Source organism: Aphelocoma coerulescens (assembly GCF_041296385.1).
Source record: "Aphelocoma coerulescens isolate FSJ_1873_10779 chromosome Z unlocalized genomic scaffold, UR_Acoe_1.0 ChrZ, whole genome shotgun sequence".
NCBI classification, from domain to species: Eukaryota; Metazoa; Chordata; class Aves; order Passeriformes; family Corvidae; genus Aphelocoma; species Aphelocoma coerulescens.
This window is the reverse complement of record NW_027184085.1, coordinates 26,016,981-26,037,437: the sequence shown is the minus strand read 5'-3', so window position 1 is coordinate 26,037,437 and position 20,457 is coordinate 26,016,981. Positions and strand designations below refer to the sequence as shown.

The following is a 20,457-nucleotide window of genomic DNA, read 5'->3' as shown; positions in this document are numbered from 1 at the left end:
CCAAGTAGCATTTATTACCACTGAAGCATCATGAGGTTGCCAAATTAGTACAGTGTAAACTAAGCCACAGTCTGTGAATTTCCTTAAAAGATGGCTCTTTTTTGTTTATTTCATTTGGCACTATGGATCTGAGGTGTGGTATGTGTAGTTATGGATGGTTTGACTGGCTTGCAGAATCTTTCTGTGATTCCAAAGAGGAATAATACAGATATAGCAAATGTCTCCATACACTTACTGCTGAGTTGTATTAGGAACTTAGCTTAGTCATAGATTTATTTGTAAATTGTAGAATCAAGTTCTTAAGCAGGTGCTCCTGACTGGCTGATCCTCAGTGCTGGAGTAGCCTGCTGGGTTGTTTTATCTCTACAATCACCCAGTGTCATATTTTTATCAGTATCTTTTCTCTCAAGGGCAGATTGATTTCTTAGAGAAGACAGAACATGATGGGACCATAAGGATAGCTCCTTTGTGGGCCAGTCAGCATTGGTTGGTTGTCAGCCCTTGGGCAGTGGTCCACACCATCTTGAGGTCTTGAGTCTTCCAGAATCAAGAGCTGATTCTACACCTCTCCTAGTTAACAGAATACTGAGTAGATTGCTCTTCAAAACCAGAAGAAATTGTTGTCTAAAGTCAAATGAATATGGTCTCAGGAACACTGCTGTGAGCTTTTAGATCTCGAAGAGTACTTTCTCTTGTTCAAATGCATCAACTCCCTATCAGGTACAACTAAAGGTCTGTTTGCTTCTTTTTGTCAAATCTCTGCACAAATACTGTTTCTTTTTCCTCCTCCATCATACAGAAATGCTTAAGATGCTCAATTCATTCTTGCTTTTGCCAGTTTGAGGATTTTACTGTCATTATTACCAGTCTGTGAGCTGTATGCTTCTTGTCCATTTTCAATCTGACTTTGCATCTTTGCAAAAATTGTCTTTGTGGTATCACTCAGCCAGCATAATTAGAGAGCTAATTAAGGTTGTTGTAACTCACTGAAATGACATATTAGTAGGCTGTCCTGCTGAGTTTACTGTAATGATACTTAACTGCAGTTTGAACTAACCCATCAGACCCTTCAATTTCTATCCTTACAGCCACCATTAAAAGCGGGATGTATCAAGGCCCACATGTCATGTTTTTCAGATAACTTTGTTATTTTTATCAGGATTAGTCAATTCTTTGTTTCACTGGACAGAGTTGTGGAAAGCCTGGCAGTATCGTTTCTAGAAATTCTTCAAATGAATCATTCAGCACATTAAAATTTGTTAGTGATGAATGGATGAGAGTCTTCGCAATGCTTTTGCATGTCTAAGAGTATTTCCATACCTGAGACAAAACGGGCAAAGAGTCTACTGTGTTTCCCCTGTGCGTGTTGCTTATGCCTCAGAGCTGTTTTACGTGCTCCTTATTTAATTACCTATCTTTACATCTTTTAAACTTTGCCCTGTGACTTGGGAGGGTGCTGGAAAGTCACCCCAAGTGAGTGGAATCTGTATGGGCAGAGTCTCAGTGAGGGAAATTCACTTCTTAACATTCAGTAGCTGTTTATTGTAGGTTTTCTTTCCTCATGTGGCTCTGACAAACTGACCTTCCTCCTGTAAGCTTTGAAGTCTATCTCGGGTACAATTAACTTAGCAGGGATGACTGATACTTGGTCAAGCTAATTGGTTTGATGGACTTTAAGTGCAATGTTAAGAGTTTTTCCTCTAGAAAATAGAATTTCCCTATTGGTACTTCTGTTTAAAGACAGGTTTAAAGGAGGTGTCGGCAGGGGCTAGGCAGGAGGAACCCATGCAGTCTGTAGTCTCAGCACAGGAAAACCTCTCAGCTAGCTGCAGTTACACTGCAGAATCGTTTGGATTCTTTACACAGTGTGCCCACATCATTCTGTTTTTCTGTACAGATTAAAACAATGATGAGAAATCAGAAGCAAGAGGATGAACCCATCCATTTTGTACTTTGAAATTACTTCTTCCCTCCTTTTAAAACAGTAAACCTTCCAACTTATCTTTATTTACACAGACCTATTACCTTGGCATAATTTTTTCCCCCCTCTTCCTAGGGAGTGGTATTTCTGTCTGTAAGGTGCTGAATTTGTTAGGAGATTTCTTGGAAACAGCTCTTACAGTCTGCATAATTAATCTTGCTTTATAATGGGTGTTTAATATTCAGTAAAGCAAAGTAGTTGGCATTTTCCTCTTGGTACCAGTTTAGCAACATAATTAAGCACATTTAACTTTTGGACTCATGAGAACGCCTAGAGATTTGAATGGAAATAAGAAAGCCTTTTGTAGAAGTTTATTAAAAAAATTAATGGATGGAGAATATAGAAAAAAAGAAGATCTGCACAGACGTATTGGTTTTTCTATTACTCCTTTGTTTTTTATTTTCATCCATTTTATTTTGTACTCATTTCTTCCTGGCACTGAGCCCTTGTATAAAACACTTTTTGCTCTGTAAAGGAGAAATTGAAGCTGTGCTGTGATTGAGTCAGCATCCCCCAGCACAAACCTCTTAGGTTGCTTCTCTTCATAAATCTCAGTGTGGGTGGCATGCTGAAGATGGGCCAGAAGGACATAAGACATGGAGGGGGAAGAGTCTCAAGAACACAACTCAGAAGATGGGGTTGCATGTCCACAGACAGTTCTGTAATGTGAAATCATGCAAAGCTTGTGAACATCCTGACCACTGCTGCAGTTAAGATACAGATTAAGCAAAGCCTGAATTACACCTTCTTCACACATTGCAGTGTTTTTTGTGGAAGCCTGGATAAGCCCATATGTCTACATGGTATCATGCAGAGCAGTGTAGGGATATTCTGCGGAGTCCCACTGCCAGTAAGTACCAAACCTGGCCTGTGAAGGAGACCAGCCAACAGGGGCACAGTGCCACGCTGATGGGCCGAGACTGCTTCCTGCTCAACAGATAGCTCCTTCACCCCGAGGTTACAGATGCCTGCACCATGCTCTGTTGCTCTGTGTAACATTTAGTATTTGCACCTTCAGAGGTGCCTAAGGTGGGTGAGTATCCAGCAGGACTTAAATCACTAGTCCTCTTCTCCCACAAAAATTTTGGCTATGAACTTTGTAGACCTGCCCCTGAGAAATGCTGCACAATTTTTCTGATCTCCTTTCTTGTTTATTCTCATCTTGTCATGTCTGTGTTTTCCCTCAAACACAGCAGAAAACAACACTATTATAAATACCGTACGTAAAATAAATGCTTGCTCCTAGCAAACTCAGTCCAGATACAGGCATTCAGGTTGATGGTCTGGGTTAGTTTTAAACACACTGGATTTGTTCTGAATTTTATCATTTAGGGGAAGAGAAAGAAGAGATAAGTGTTGGTAATGTGTTAAGTTCAAAAGGGTTAACTTTTTAATAGTTTGGAAAAAGAATTTTACAATCAACTTATTCCTAGTAAAAAGTAACTAAGAGTAATTTCTAGCAGTTTAAAGTGTATTCACTTAAGATCTGATTCCATTGTTTGTAATGAGAGCACAAATATTTAATCTGAAAGTAAGGGTTTTGCATTATGGCTAAATTAACTTTTCTTTTAAAAAAGGGCAGGAATATTGTTTTTTTGCTTGACCTAGCAATGTATTTAATAGAGATGAACAAGACTGTGCTCCTTAGTAGCTCTACTCATAGCAAACACCACGGAATCAGTATTTACTCAGTTAAATTTTATTATTATTGTACCAAAGGGTATTGTTTAGGAGTTCATCCATTTCTGATTCCTTTTGCTCCATGCTAAAATCTGTGCTGTGATTTTTTTTAAAAGCTGACAGAAGGGATTTAGGTTATGATGTTTTTTATTTTCTGGAGGCTGCAAGGAATTGTGTGTTTTGTAGTCTGACCTACTGTGCTTTCATGCTGACAGCACTATCCATACCATAATAGTCTGAGCAGAAGCCGGTGCCACAGATTTATTGGCCAGTTTCACGTCTGAAGTAAGGGGCTACTCATAAAGTCCATGGTGGGATTTTTTTAAGGCTGTATTTCCTTGAAAGGAGGGATAGCTCTCAGTTTCTGTATATTCAAACTTCAATTAAATTGAATTAAACACTTAGCTCTTCAGAGAAGTGTTTTCTCCTATGGAATCTCATGGCTAGAACTCTGTATTATCATCCAGATTTCAGAGAGAAACTTCTAAGCCAAAGTTGTACTCAAGGCCTTAAAACCTAGGCTTGCATTTGACGACTCCACCAATGTAACTTCCTAAAAGTGATTTTGCTTTCTAGAAAGCAGATTCTTTAATGCCTCGTAGTGCTCCCAAATTTGGGATGGTAACAATCTCACTATGATAACATGTATGTAACTTGCATGCTCTTGATAGTTTAACACAGGCAGTAATTTCATATCTTGATCACTACAACAGCAACCTATTTGCAGCACCTGCAAGTGTGGGGTGATAAATCTCAGCTTTGCATGCCATCTGCTTCATGTATTTTTTAAAGGTGCATTTACCTATCCCTGTTCACCCATGAGATCTGCATCAGTGGCAGTTCACTCCATCACAAATTACTGAGACTAGGCTAAAGTACAATGTCCATAAAAAGTATCCTAGCACCTCCTGCCCATGGTGGACAGGATTATCACATTAGTTTGGAAGGCAAAGGCAGACTCAGCAAGGAGCTGTGCTGGCTATTTTTACTTTGACCACTTAACTCCCTAAAGAGTACGGAAGAGGCAGTGGCTTTCTGCAGTCCTTTCTCAGAGGTTCAGAGCAGAGCTGTGCTGCAGCTGTTGGCCTGCTTGCAAATGCATTTCAGTTCTGCAGTGCTCCCCTGGCTCTGCATCTGGCTATGGAGTTAGGCATATGAACTTAGTTTTACCCTCTGGGATATAATCAGAAAGTTGCCTGTTGGGATTGGGACACAAATTAGTTTCCATTGTTTTGTAAAGTGTCTCAAGTACTTCTAAAAGTGCTTCCTTTTTGTATGTTGCACGAGGTGCTTGTAACATTTGACTGAGGTACTACAGAGCCTGCGTAGGAAAACTTGATGGCATGAAATATGGAGCTGTGTGTTCACACCATGACCTACAGGCGGCAACAAGGAATATGATTGACTGTGAAGCCTCACTTTAGGTACTGGGGAACCTGAGTTCCCTGGTGAGTGTTTTAATTATCCTTGTGATGGTGCAAGTCTGCTCCTAAAGGAGACAAATGAAATCAAATGAATTTGAAGGGCCCAAAGGGTAATACTGAGTTTTAAATTTGTTTGGTTTAGAGGTTTAAAGCCAAGTGTCTGACTTTCCACACAGTATTCCTTGGGTATAGTGGTGGTTCTGCTGAACATGAGTTCCGTGTAGCTCAGTTTCTAGTATGCGTGTATGGTTGATCTGTATTACGAGCCAGGTAGATTGTATACGTGGGGTTTATTAGACAAACCGAGCAAAGGAGAAGCATTACTGGACTGGGACCAGTGTGGGTGAGCTCATTAGAGAGGTTAAGATCGGAAACTGAGTGGAATGTAGTGACCATGCCTGGTTTGAGTTCATGATCCCAAGGAGCATTGGCCTGGCAAGGACCACAGTCTGGACGCTGAATTTTAGAAGAGCAAACTTTACAGTTGTTGAAAGAATTAGTGAATGTGATACCCTGGGAAACTGTCCTTAAGAACCGAAGAGCAGACCCATAGCTGGCAACTCTTTAAGATCACTGTTCTTTGAGCACAAAAGCTTTCCATCCCAGTGTTTAGGAAATCAAAGAGTGCAGGGCAGAAACTGGCATGGCTGTGCAAGGATATGCTTCTCAAACTGAGGAATAAGAGGGAAGTGCATAGCCACTGGAAGCAGGGACAGGTGACCTGGGAAGAGTGCAGAGATACAGTTTGGACATGTAAGGATGGATCAGGAAAGCTAAGGCACGGATGGAATGGGACTTGGCAAGGGATGTGAAAAATAACAAGAAAGGATTCTGTAAGTATATAGGTCAGAAAATAAAGGCCAGAAAATAAACGCCATGGTGAATGAGAAGGAAGAAGTGATGAAAACAGATATGGAAAAGTCTGAGGTGAGTTCTTTGTCTCAGTCTTCACTGGCAGTCAGGGTTTCCACATCTCTCAAGTCCCTGAACCTCCGTGTGGCGTCTCAGGGAGTAATGTTCCCATCACTGACAGTGAAGAGCAGGTATGAGACCACTTGATGAAGCTAAATAGTTACAAGTCTATAAGGCCTGATGAGATGCACTCCAGGATCCTGAGGGAGTTGGCTGATGTTGTTGCCAAGCCATTCTCCATCATATTTGAAAAGTTATAATGGTCACCTGGAGACTGGAAAAAAGGAACCATCACTCCTATTTTTAAAAAAGGGAGAAAGGAAGACAGGGGGAACTGCGAACTGGTGAGCCTCACCTCTGTGCCTGGGAAGATCATGGGGCAGATCCTCATGGAAGCGTGTTAAGGCACATGCAAGACAAGGAGGTGATCCAAGGCAGCCAGCACAGGTTTGCTAAGGACAAATTGTGCCTGACCAGCCTGGTGGCCTTATATGATGCAGTGACTACAATGGCTGACAAGGGAAGACCGACAAATGTCACATACCTAGGCATTTGTCTAATGCCTCTGATATGGTCCCAACATGGCATCTTATCTCTGAACCAGGGAGACATGGATTTGATGGATGGACTATTCAGTGGATAAAGAATTGGCTGGATGGACACAGAGAGTTGTGGTCAATGGCTCTATGTCCCCGTGGAGGCCAGTGAGGGGTGGTGTTTCTCAGGGCTCTGTCTGGGGACTGGTGCTCTTCAATATCTTCATCAGTGACATCAACAGTAACACTGAGTGCACCCTCAGCAGGTTTGCAGATGACACAAAGCTGAGTGGTGCAGTTGACACAACAGAAGGAAGGGATACCATCCAGTGGGACCTGGACAAGCTTGAGAAATGGGTCCATGAGAATCTCCTGAGGTTCTCGTGAAGTTCAACAAGTCCAAGCACAATGTGCAGCCCCTGGGTCAGGGCAATCCCAGATTGTACACAGGTACAAACTGGGAGAAGAACTCATTGGGAGCAGAGCAGCCCTGTGGAGAAGGACTTGGGGGTTCTTGGGGATGAAAAGCTGGACATGAGCTGGCAATGTGTGCTCACAGTCCAGAAAGCCAATTGTGCCCTGGGCTGCGTCATAAGAGGGATGGCCAGCAGGGCGAGGAAGGGCATTCTGACACTGTGAGACCCCACCTGCTGTGCTGCATCCAGCTCTGGGGTTCTCAGTACCAGAAAGATGTGGACCTGTTGGAGCAGGTCCAAAGGAGGGCCATGAAGGTGATCAGAAGTCTGAAGCACATGTCCTGTGAGGACAGGCTGAGAGACACGGGATTGTTTAGCCTGGAGAAGAGAAGGTTTTGGGGAGACCTCACTGCAGGCTTTCTATACTTAAAGAGGGCTGTAAAAAGATGGAGAACAGCTTTCGACATGCACACAAAGTGATAGATCAAGGGGCATTGTTTTTAAACTAGAACATGAGAGATTTAGATTAGATAATAGGAAACATTCTTCACTGTGAGGGTAGTGAGGCACTGAAACAGGTTGCCTAGAGAAGTTGTGGGCAACCCACCCCTGGAAGTGTCCAGGGCCAGGTTGGATGGGGCTATGAGCAACGTGGTCTAGTGGGTGGCATCCTTACCCATGGCAGGGATGTTGGAACTAGATGATCTTCAAAGTCACTTGCAAACCAACTCATCCTATGATTGTGTGACTGTGTGATTCTATGACTTTGCCTTTTTGCTAGGGCAGTTTTTAGTTTTTGCTGTTGAAAGATTTCAAAAACAAAGAAAGGCCAGTGTGAGACTGAGAGGCAGGGGAAAATATTGGAAGAGCTTGTTGGCACCGGTTATGTTACATGAATGCCAGAAGCCTCTGTCGTTAGAAAGCTAATTCACGTAGTCCTGATTAGAATTTATTGATGATTTCTGCAATTATTAGCAATCCATTACTCAGGACTATTGTCAGCCAAAAAAAAATCCGCTTGAAGTTACTGGTTTTCAAGACAGAAACTACCCCTGAACGCCTTTATTCCACCTGCATAAGTATTGTAGTTAAAACATTGCAGGGGTTGGGAAGAAGGAAAATAAAAAAATCCTAACTCGTTTAGATGCTTCATAGTTAAAGTGTCTCCAGATGCTTTTTCTTTAATGATTTCTTTTACTATGATTGTTGTCTGTGAGATGTAGTATGCTGGAAAGCAAAAAGTAAAGGAACTTTTCTACTACCTATTTTTTTCTCTGCCTTACGGTCCTGACAGCCTCTTTGCCAGATGTGACAGCTTATGTCTTATCTTAGTGATGTGTCCTGGTTATCTGTGTTGTGTGCGAGGGCTTAGCATTCCACCGCTTTTTTGCTTAATAAATTAAAGACTGGGAAGGAGTTACACTGTAATACTTGACCATATAAGGGAGGTGACTTGTTTTAGTTCTGCTCCTTGCACAATGTGCGGTTGAAGCCTTTTAAGGGAAGGTGGTGCAGACAGAGTGAAAACATCCAGAAGCAGAACATCTATTTCTTGTTATAGCTGGTGCCAGTGCTGGTGCTGTCATTGCTCCTACTGTGAATTTCTCACAGTCTATTGCAGTTGCATAGATAAAAAGGAAAGACTTAGCGATGGGACTAAAAAAAAAGTTACAACCATTTGGTTCATGACTCTTCCATCTTAAGAAATAATGAGAATGAAGAGAGAACTGACCAAAGGTGAGATTAATTAGACTTCAGAAATTGAAAAATGAAGTAGCAAAGAGCTCTCCAGAATCAGGAAGAGGAGATCAAAGAGAGAACAAGTGGAAATATCATGCAGTGAGAATGGGATAGGGACTCAGTGATTAATCAGGCAATGAATATTATGTCAATAAAGTTAAAAAATAGTTTGGTGCTTTTTGCAGGAGAAATTTGAATGTTGAAGAGGGTGTTCCAAAAGAATGAACCCATTAAATTTTGGGTCTGGTTGCAAGTACAATTAAGGCAAAGTCTGTAGTATATGGTTAGAAAGCAGCCAACCCAGTATCTTTAATAAAGGGATAGCAAAATTGATGCAGGCAAACATAAATCACTTGTGTTGACCTCAGAAGTGTCCAGAGTATTAGAAAAAAATCCAAGCAACTCAGGCAGTAAAATATCAAATAGAAAGATTTGTAGGCTAAGGTTAGACTGTGTGAAGACTTACTTTCAGCTAGAGAAATTATTTTGTTGATAAATCATATGCAGGTCCCTAATTGAGATATATTTAATTCTTTGCATGAGGAAGGACTACAGAAGTGGAAAGAAAACCAGTTTCTGTTAGTTTCAGTCAAATAATAGTCTTGTCTTTGAAATAAAATATGCTTCAGACCTAAAATCAAATGAGGCTTTTATCAGCTGGAGATCAGATAACATAGACTACTTCAGTGGCTAAGTAGAGATTTAGAAGACCTAGTGAGAAACCTTTTTCTTCGACAGCCATAGTAGCTCTGAAAGAAACCATTACAGAGGTTTGATCTCTTATGGAATGCTGCTGCAACACACTATCCTTCAGTGGCCCACATATCTGTCCTACAAATTCCTTCAGTTCCTGATTGTTAGCGCCTGTCAGGGCTTACCCTTCTGCAGAGTAAAACTTGCTCTTCTCTGAATTACAGCACCTCCTTTACCTAAGTGCTGGCCCCACAGATTGAAAATAAATGTATCCATGGAATACCAATCAGTGTTTTGAAGCCTGTTCACCCAGGTCCCTATGAACATCTTCCACATGTCAGCTGATCTTCAGGTGGTGGAAGATGAGAGACAAGGACATGCAATATAGCTGCTTCTCTAGTGTTTCTTTCATGAATACCTATTTCTTCCTCCAAGTTAAGACTCCAGAATGAACATGATGCTGCAGTTTACCCTAGAGAGCATTTCAGTACAGTACAAAACTTTAGCCAGTCACTTGCATCTTTACAAGTTCAGGAGACCTGTCAAAGAAAGCCCTTCCCCCAGTGTTGTGATCTCTATCTTTGTGGTGAACAGGCATTACAACTTTGGCAGGATAATTCTGTCTGATTGACTGATCTATTCTTGGAAGTTACAAGAGTTTCCCTGGCATAAGAACGTCAGCTTGCCGCAGGCTGTTGTATCTGAACGATTTATATTCATCGGGATGTTTTTGTGGCATTGTAGAGATTAAGTTGGAGAAAACTTCCCTCTGACTCTTGTGAATGTAAGTCAGGGTAATTCTGCTGATGTCAGAGGTGTTTTGCTAGTGCAAGACCACATGTCTGGGAGATACCATCAAGGACCACTTTGTTTCATTAGCCTATCTGTGAAAAACAGTCTGTTGTCTCTACTGAAAACTGAAATAAAGGTATCACAAAGATCTTTAACACTTTTAAATTTTTTTTTTTTAAGGGAAAGTTATCTTTTTACACAATTTAAGCAGGCTAATATTTTTAGAATTCCAAGGAAAATAATCAGGACTATCAAGAGTCCTGTACCCTCTGTTTTCCTGGTTAGGTGACATGTAGATGGCTATGAAGTATAAGGAAGAAGACCTGGGATATTCAGGTGTGCCGCTGTACAATAAGTAGTCCAGTTGCCTGGTAAAGAAAGGTAAGTTTTCCATTAGTCTTTTAGGTCTTTCAGGAGTAATATTAGAATGAGCTGTTATTTTTTTTTTCTGTCAGGAAATGTTTAAAATTCTAATCTTTATTAGAAGGCCGTACTTATGTTCACTGTTACCTTTATTATGAACTGGCCAGCTCATGCTTAGGCAAGACTTATTGTAGAGTTCAAGAATTGGCTTAACATTCTATATTGGTACTAAACTCTCCAATAATTCTGTTTACTAGAGAAGAAATTAAACTACATTTTGGGGTTGCATTGTATGCATTCTCCTTATGTTTGAATAAAAAATGGGCATTTGGTATAGGTAGTGTGGGACTAGGTCTTCAAAATAAAAATGACTGTGAAACTGAAACAGCAGGAGGGTAAATTTAACTACATAACTGTACAAGAATTTATACTTTTGTTTTAACTCATTTTGTTATCTTCACATTTAAAAGCATCTGCTCCTGCCTTTTAAAAATTCACAAAATATAGTTTTAAATAACATGTGTAATTGCAAAAAGTACAGTCCACTCTTCTTTAATTTTTTCTCCTTAATTAGTATTTCAGCATCCTGGGAACATAAATGCCCTTAGTTCTGATATGGGCAGACTAGCTAAGGTTATTCTAGGGTTATAACTAAGATTACCTTTCAGTTTAGTTCCAAATGTAAATACTCTGTTTCCTAGTCTAGCAAGGGGTAATTACTGCTACATCCAGACTGAAGAAACTTTATTGTATAATCTCATTGATGTAGTGAGCACTTACAATAAAAGGAGGCAAGCAAGAGTAGTGTTTGAAGTCAGTCCCATTAAATGTCCAAGATGACAAGAACCAGAATGTCCATAGTTTGTTGTATTCTTTCTACACAGTTCATACTCATGGAACATATAAATGCAGGTATATCAACTGTGTGATTAGACATAAATAGAATGCCTTCACTTCAAATAGACTAGGAAGATGAACCTATTTACAGGGCATATTTTTTCCCAGTTTTTTATTTTGAATTGCTCTGGAAGTATATTCCATCCATGAAGTCAGGCCTTTTAACAGCCAATACCTACAACATGAAAGCTTATAGCTTGAGGTATTGCCCTTAGAGGTGCACTGCTGCATCAGTATCTTGTTGATGATGTATTATACATATATAAGGATGCATAAAATTTACTCTGTTATGAAAGACCTCTGCATGATATAAACCCTTTGCAGTACTGGTTCCAAGACTCACTTCCTGAGAGAAGTAGTATCCTGTCTCATCAAGAGATCTTATATAGACAAATTCTTAACTACTTGACTTTACATATCTAACTCCCCAAATTTAGGGATTCTAGTGTAAGTATACAGAAGAGAAACTTAAAAAGCTGTACATCTATAATCTTGATTGAACTGCCCTGTGAACATACCTTGCTAAAAATATTGTAAAATGTAATTAATGGACCTGTGATGTATTAGAGATAAAAATCCTTATTGTGATTCATCAGCAGTTCTTGCAGAGTTGCAAGTTCCTGAAACCCTTGTCCTAAGCATTTATTTGCCTAGCATCTATCAAGCCTGTCATGAAGCCATATGCTCCATTAAATAGTGCTGGAAACATTCAGTTCAGCAGTACACAGAAACTAATTTCCAGATTTTGTTCCATAGGGATTCTACCAGTCTCAACTGGTAGAGTCTTCAAAAAAAATCTGGCTTCTTGTTGTAGCAGTGATTGAAAGCTCTGATTTAGTAATTTTGTCTATAAAAAAGCAGATTGGTAAATATAAAGTGAAAAAAAAGTTTTGGTAAATGAAGATTCATTTTGGTTTTTTTTTGTTTGTTTGTTTTTTTGTTTTTTACCTCACTGAAGTAATTTCAGTCATATTTTTAGTTGGGAAAGACGTAGATGTAGGAGCATTAATAATCCCTCCCCTTTCCTGAATCTAATCTCTGTTTTCCCTGGCTTTGAAGATCTAGTAATTTCACAGTCACATATTAGTTTCCGTCCTCTGAGGGTGTTTTCCTGTATTTTGTGTGATTATTTGTTTGATCTGATGCAGCATATTATTTCTCGGAGTCTGCAGCTTTGAGAATTTTTGCAACTTCCCCTGGGAACCCCCTCATGTTTTCTGGAGTGATTTTTCACTTTGAATGTCTATAGGCTGCATAAAGGCACATTCTGCATTTATTGAGACTTCCAGTGATGATTCTTTATTTCAGAAAAATGTCAGTAAAAAAGGAGTATGCTTAATTTTCAGTGTACTTCTACTTACTTACTCTGTTAAAGTATTAAGAGCCAAAAACAACAACAACAAAAAGAAGTTGCATGGAACCATCTGTCATATTCCTACTATGAACTATTCATACTATAAACTCTGTACAAAGTGGGCCCACATGCCAACAGAAACAACATTTGTATTTTCATTGCTAGCCTAGTGCATAGAAATCTTTGAAAACAGCTACAGCCTCTGGAAGGCTTTAGTGCTGGTAAAGGTAAATCCATCTTACCTTTACCAGCTGTTTGTTCCCCAGCTAGAGGAGTATAGAAAAGTGAAACGGAAAGGATTTCCTTCTCCAAAAACTGTACCAGGATATGGCAGCAATTCTGCAAGCCAACTGTATTGTTAGGCTACCTCAAGAGCACTGGTTTTGCTCTTCCAGCATGTTAGGTATTGCCTTCTGATTTATTGTTTTCTTTCTTTTTGGCAGTACAGTCCTGTTTCCAGCCTGAAGTTACTGTCACACAGAGATGAAATTCTTTTACATTCTTGATTTTTTTGCAGAGCCTGTTCAGCTGTGCCCTGTGAAACCTCCTTTATGCAGCAGCATTTCTAAGGGTCAATAATATATGTAGTGCTGTATAAACACAAGGAGGTACATACCCACCCTTACCTCTAAACTAGAGGTATGAAATCTGAGTTCAGGATTAAACATTTTCATAATACTCTTTTTTTCATGTACATTCTTAGCTCTTTTCAAATAAACATCAGCAATTCTTAGTCTGTCATTTAAAACCCACTAATTTTAGATGTTATATACAAGTACAAAAATGAACACGTAGGCTCAATAGGAGGAAACTTAGATAGCAATGGGTACTCTTACATAAAGGAAGAGTTGATTTGGAGACTTTATAATAGAGCAGGCTAACAGTGTAAAAATTTCAGACAGAACACTTAAGGACTGAACTGTCGTGTCACCACTTGTGGCGGTGAATGGAACTAAGTCCAGTTGGTGGCTGGTAACTAGTGGTGTTCCCCAGGACTCAGTACTGGTGCTGGTCCTGTTTAACATCTTTATCAATCATTTGGATGAGGGGATAGAGTTCATGGTCAGTAAGTTCACAGATGACACCATCAGGCAGGAGTGTTGAACTACTGGAGGGCAGGAAGGCTCTGCAGAGGGATCTGGACAGGCTGGATCATGGGCTGAGGCCGATGGTGTGAGGTTCAACAAGGCCCAGTGCCGGATCCTGCCCTTGGGTCACAACAACCCCAGGCAGTGCCACAGGCTGGGGCAGAGTGGCTGCAAAGCTGCCCACAGGAAAAGGACCTGGGGATGCTGGTGACAGCAGCTGAACATGAGCCAGGGTTTGCCCAGGTGGCCAAGAAGGCCAGTGGCATCCTGGCCAGCAGGACCAGGGCAGGGACTGTCCCCCTGTACTCAGGGAATGATACTAAGGTGTGTTGGAGCATGTCCAGAGAAGGGCAGTGAAACTAGTGAACGGTCTGGAGCACAAGTCTTGTGAGGAGCAGCTGAGGGAACTGTGGGTGTTTATTCTGGAGAAGAGGAGGCTGAAGGGGACCTTATCACTCTCTACAACTGCCTGTAAAGGTTGTAACCAGGTGGGGGGTCAATCCCTTCTCCCACGAATCAAGTGAAAGGACAAGAGGAAATGGGCTTAAGTTGTGCACAGGGAGGTTCAGATTCCATATTAGGAAGATTTTTTCGCTGAAAGAGTGGCTAGACATTGGAATAAATTGACCATGCAGGTGGTAGAGTTAACTCTCTCAAAGTGTTCAAGAGGTGTCTGGAAGTGGCACTTGGAGTGATTATGGTGGTGCTAGGTTGATGTTTGGACTGGATGAGCTTTAAGGCCTCTTACAATCTTGATGATTCTGTGATTCTGTAGTTTGGATATATTTATGTACCAGGTTTTGAAGGGGTCAGTGCTGGCATATTTGGGCAGTTTATCCCATCTACTTCATGCACTTAAGACAGAGAGATGTGCCATCAGAAAACAGATGTCTCTCTGTTGATCATAAAGGTGATTGCTTTCACTTTGATACTTTCAGACAGATTATGTTAAGTGTGTTGAATCCACCTTTGATGGATCTGCTTTGCTTTGGCTTGACTGGAGTTAAAATTAAGTAAACTGTCTCACTTCAAGAAATCTTGTTAGGTATGTTAGTTGAAGCAGTCGTAGGGTCCTTGGTAGTTGGTCAGATTGCTTCATTGTATCTTAATTCTTACTTTTTATATTATAAAACAGTTGGTTCTGAAAACCTTAAGTGCACAATGAAAACCACCAAATATAATTAGAAACAAGAAGATTGGTAATACTTGTTCTGCATAAATCCCATCTTGGGATTTAGAGTTCTTTAGAGTTGCTGGGTGGGTTTTTTTTCTTTCTTGTTTTATAGTCCAAGAAAGGTTTTTTTTTCATTATAGTTTATAACAGGAATATTTACCAGTTAACAAGCTGGGGAAGAGAATGCACATCCAGCTTATAAGGTGGTTAATTTTGTTTCTTGAAAATACTGGCACATCACTCACATTGTGGGAGAATTTAATCTATTACGTAAGAGGAGACAGGGAAAGTAAGTTCAGATTCAGGTTGAGACTGGGGAAGGTTTTTAAAGAACATACTGCATAATGGAAACATTCCTATATTGTCTTGCCTTTGAAAGCATTACAAAAAGTAGAAGTATCTTTCAAACATTTTGATATTCACCACCTGTATTTTTTAAAGGAAGGTGCTCCAACATAATACTTTAACTTCCATTTAAAATACTAGTATAACAAAACTGTTCATCCTTACATTATGTGTTTTCTTGCTCAGTAAGAAGAGAAAGATACTGGTAAAGCCTATTGAACTGAGGTCCTACATTTTCCAAAATACTACACTTAATGTATAAACATAACTGGATTCTGGTTGAAGTTAGGTGCTGAGACAAGGATCAGTTTTGAATCGTGGTGTTCTGTTCTTGGTTTTGGATTTTTTTTCTACTTCTAGTGCACCTGTCAGGAGATGTAATGAGACCTAGAATATTCCTCAATTGACCTCAGACCTCATGTAAAAAAAAGCACTGTCTTAATCATGTGGTGTTTTATTGTTTGTTTTCCAGAGTGGCAAAAGTAATGAAGGTTCCTGTGTATGAGACACCAGCAGGATGGAGATATTTTTCAAATCTCATGGACTCTGGACGTTGTTCCCTTTGTGGTGAGGAAAGTTTTGGCACTGGTAAGTAATACATCATCAAAAATTACCAAGACTTTAAATCTTTCCTGGATGCCTCAAGTCAAACCCAAAAGAATTAGCAAATTAGCTCTGTCTCATGCTGAACCAACTTTCTGTTCTTCATGTCATGAGGTTTGTCTTGTAAGTGTGGTGTCCAGCACCTTGAGGCGTGAAAAATGGATATTGAGAAGCGGCAAGCAGTCTTAACTACTGTCCAGACAGCTTCTGGAGGTGCCTGGCACACTCTTCTGACTTGGACATAAGTCAGAAAAGCTTCACTGGTTCCACTGCAAGTCTTTCACAGACTGCAATGGCATTTGGTGGGATTTTGCCTGTATGGGAGCCACTTTTTTTTCCTGATGTAATTAGGTGTAGAAAGTATGAGGATTGGTATATCTGATGGTACATCTGAACAAAACTGTTGCAGGCATCTCTTTTTGGAGCATCACAATTGCATAAGTGTCAGATAAATTGCTCAAGTGTCATGTTACATGTCAGCATCTGTGTTTTCCCTAGGTGTTTCTCCCTTATCTGTCACAAGAACCAATCAAACAACAGAATGCAGAATAAATGACAAATTTGAGCCATCAGAAATATAGTATTGACAGTAAGCATTAGAGCAAGTAGTTGAACTGTGTAGTCTGTAAATCTGCACAAATGTGGTTTTAGTTCATGACAGTAACTGAATAAATTTCAAAGTGCTTCTTTTTTTCTTTCCTGGATTCTGGCACAGAAATTCTTCCTTCTTATTTATTAGTAGGGCTATATTACAAGTCTTTCTGAAAAAGCACAGACCAGAATAACATAATAATTTGCCTGGCTAATAGTTTATTCTATATTTTGATGTGAGTTCTATGGAGTTCTCTATTTTGAATGTGTAATTCCTTGGCTGCAGCTCTTCATAGAAAATTAGTTACCATGCAGTGAAAGTTGATTACAAATTTCATTTGCTTTAATTGACTTTGTCAAGTATTAAGTTTGTTGGTTGGGGTCAGTTAGAGCAGAATGCTGCTTTTTTTGAAAATGAGGATACCTTTAAGCCATAGACATGCCACTTCATGTGTTATCTTGTTTACTGTTTATATCTGAATGGGCTGTGATGGAAGAACCAGAAATATGTTCGATTTCTTTGGGTCTTACATGTAAAAAGGAAGAGAATTTAAATTAATAATGAATGTTAATTTACTTTTTGTTGTCAGTGGGAGCCAACGTCCCATGAGTAGCAAACTGTATGCCTCCACTGTTTGCTGTGAGTGGCACAGGTTTGTATTACCTTGAATGTATCTTTTGAATAGATACTTCCTCTGCAGGGTGTTCTGTGAGGTCATTGAGAGAGATGTAATTTGGGGGGAGAAGGGCAGGGAGATCTTGTATCTTTCAGAATATACTGCTGTTTGTTGTGTATTGTTGAACTGTATCTCCATTAACCCACGAGAGGTGTGAACTAGGTTATTTTCAGCTCTCACTGCTTTTCAATACTTTTTCACTGGGCCAGTTATGTACCCCTTCCTTCTAAATACTGAAGTTCTTCTTGCTCATGCAAAACTTTCATGAAACTTGTGTGGGTGTAGAGACATCAGTATGATCTCATTAGCACCCACATTATTTAGACAAAAACTCCTGGCTTCATCGTCATGCTGAGGAAAGTTAAGTGTGGTTTTTAACTGGACGGAGCTTGTAAGAGTTTTGATAATGAGTTCCTATGGGTTGAAGTAATCTAGCTACCTTAGCCCACAGAGTGCAGCACCTCCTGTTGCATGCAGGCCTGTGTGTAGAGGTATGTAAAACAAACAGGAGTGGCCTCTCTGTGCCATATGCCATGACAAACCCCTGCCACAGATCTGTCTCTGCTTGGGAAATTAGTCTCCTAGGCCATCTTCATCTGGTGATGTTGAGTATGGCTCTTTCAGATGCTGTTGTGTGAGGGAGAAGGGAGGGATCATTGGTTGCTTAGTAGAAGCGATGTCTTTTTTTGAGGAAACTTGCCATTTAAATTTTATGATGCAGTTACAAAAAAAGACAAACATCAAATTTCCCTTTCACATTGCAAAAGCATGTTCAGGTCTTGCTAAAAAGGCTGTCCCAAGTACCAGTGGACTTTAGCCCTGGAGATTAGTCGCATAGAAATAAAAATAAAGTGTTTTGATCTACTGTAACAGTGGGGACATTGTGATCTCTGTTGGTCTACTTTTATTATCCTGAGTATCTGATAGTGGTTGAATTTGGGAAGAGAAGCACTCAGGGAGGTCAAGGAAGTGCCTCTAGGATTTGCCTCTAGATAGGCAATAAAATAACCCTGACTTCTCTCTTCTCTTGCCATTGACTTTTTTCTTTGCTTCTGTCTTTCTGTAAGGCCTTAAAACAACAGCGTTCTGTTCTCCAGCCTGTCTTCCAAATTTGCAGCTCCCGTCTCCTGACCTCAAACTAGTCTCTACATTCCTTAGCACTCTGTGTTCTTTATATTAATCTGGTTCTTCCATCCTATCACCAATTTTTCAGATTCCTGATAAATCCTGTCTCTTGTGAATGCTAAGGGTGCTTGAACAACATATTGCTAGCCAGCATGGAGAGCTGGTCTGCAGCAGTATCTCAGCATTCCAGTATGTTCTGATCAGATTAACTTTGTTGTACCTGCAGCAATTCAGTGCAGAAAGCCTCCTGACCTCCAGTTTTATCCAATTCCATCTAAAGGCAAATCTGGACACTCGAGATATGATCCCATGGGCATCTAGAAAACTTGAGCACAGGGTTTAAATTCCTCAGTCTGTGTGTAGTTGCTGTGTAAAAAAAAATATGTGACAGAAAGAGATTTCCTAAAGATGTTGTGGAGTCTCCCTCACTGGATACATTCAAGAACCATCTGGATGCAATCCTGTGCCATGTGCTCTGGGATAACCCTTCTTGAGCAGGGAGACTGAACTGGTTTCCCTGTTGTGGTCCCTTCCAACCTGACCCGTTCTGTGATTCTGTAATACTTACGGGGCAATTACACGATGGCTGCAATGTCTAAAGTTTGGTTTTCTCACTGCCTCAATTTCCTTACCATCTTTCAATTCAACGCAGATGTCTGAAATGTGTCCTTATATGCCAGGAGGTTTATTTGTAAAACATAGTCTGGTTTGTAGATGACCAGTACTTTAGCAATGTGAGCTGTTTTTAGCAGTAAATATTTACCTTATTGCGAATCTTTTAGTAATGTCCTAAGCTGTGTGACCCTCACATGTTTCTGCCAGTATTGGGCATTTGAATCAATTTTACAGCTTTTGCCCAATCATATCTATTTAGGGAACTGAAATTTGGCACTTCTTTAGCTTTCAGCATGGAATATTTTTATAAGTGTATGATATAGTGATTGGAGTGGGAAACTTACTGCTTTGTATAAGAGGAGGGAGTTTTAAAAATCCACCTTCTGTCATCAAACTGCATTGGAAACCAATTGCTTGTGTACCCAGGTAATCCAGCCTAGCTGGAACCAAGTAATACAGAGCCCTGGTTTTATAACAAAAGGGACTTTGCTCTGGCAAGTAAATAAAAGCAGATTTTCTGCTATAAAAGGAGAAAAGATGTTGAAAATATCCCATACAGCTGTATTTCCCAAACTTGTTTTCTGGCAGCTGATCTTGGAGCTCAACCAATGCTTTAAAAACTTCTTCCATTTTTGTAGCAGTGTGGGGAGCTTGTCAAATGAGGTTAGTAGCTTTCTGGTTCTATGACTAATGCCCAGCACAGAGTTCAAAGGAGGGCCTCAGCAGCAGCAATTAGTTTCTAAATTTCATCAGCAAGCTATTAATCAGGATTAGGAGAACTTTGTGTCTGATTTATCTCTCTGCAGTTTAAGCCATTTCAGTAATTGCTACAACTTTCTTAAATTTGCTTGCTTCATCTCCAGATTTCCAGATTCTATTGACATCAACCCCCTTCTCCTGCAAGATTATGTGGAAGAACCTAGAGGAGAATATGAAAATATGCTATTAGTGAAATGAATGAAAGCCTCAAAAGAGCTGTTTGGTGGTGTCTGTTGCAGTAATACAAATCTAAAATAATCTCATTAACTTGAATAAATTATCAGATCAGAATGTCCCTAAATCTCCATTTGCCTAAAATATCATTAAGTTTCAGACTGCTGGATTATAAATTTGTGAGACTCAAGTATGTGAAAACAAAATGATTTGTTGTGAATTTGTGTACTCCTGTGATTTTCTTGTTTTAAAATCACATTTAGAGAACACAGTGATAGACAGGGATTACTAAACTAGAGAAAAGTAATTACCTTTTATTCATGCATATGACCGACAAAGCTTGCTTCCCCTGTCAGAATTGGATATCCCAGATACAGATAAAGATAGACATCTTTCAAATAGTAGAAAAATCATAATTGAACACATTTGCATGACTTTACTTTGTTTCTCAAGCTACTGCCTCTGAAGACTTTTTTCAGTCTAAAACTGTGTAAGCTGACTATTTCTCTATGAATGGG

The 20,457-nt window shown here is 39.9% G+C and overlaps 1 protein-coding gene across 1 annotated transcript in view; it reads left to right on the top strand.

The window, feature by feature from the left end:
• Positions 1 to 20,457, top strand: part of PGM5 (phosphoglucomutase 5) — a 75,188-nt gene that overhangs the window by 32,911 nt on the left and 21,820 nt on the right. The window contains exon 7 of the mRNA XM_069001855.1: positions 15,868 to 15,983. Coding sequence (XP_068857956.1) covers positions 15,868 to 15,983 — 116 coding nt within the window. The remainder of the gene's footprint in view (positions 1 to 15,867; positions 15,984 to 20,457) is intronic.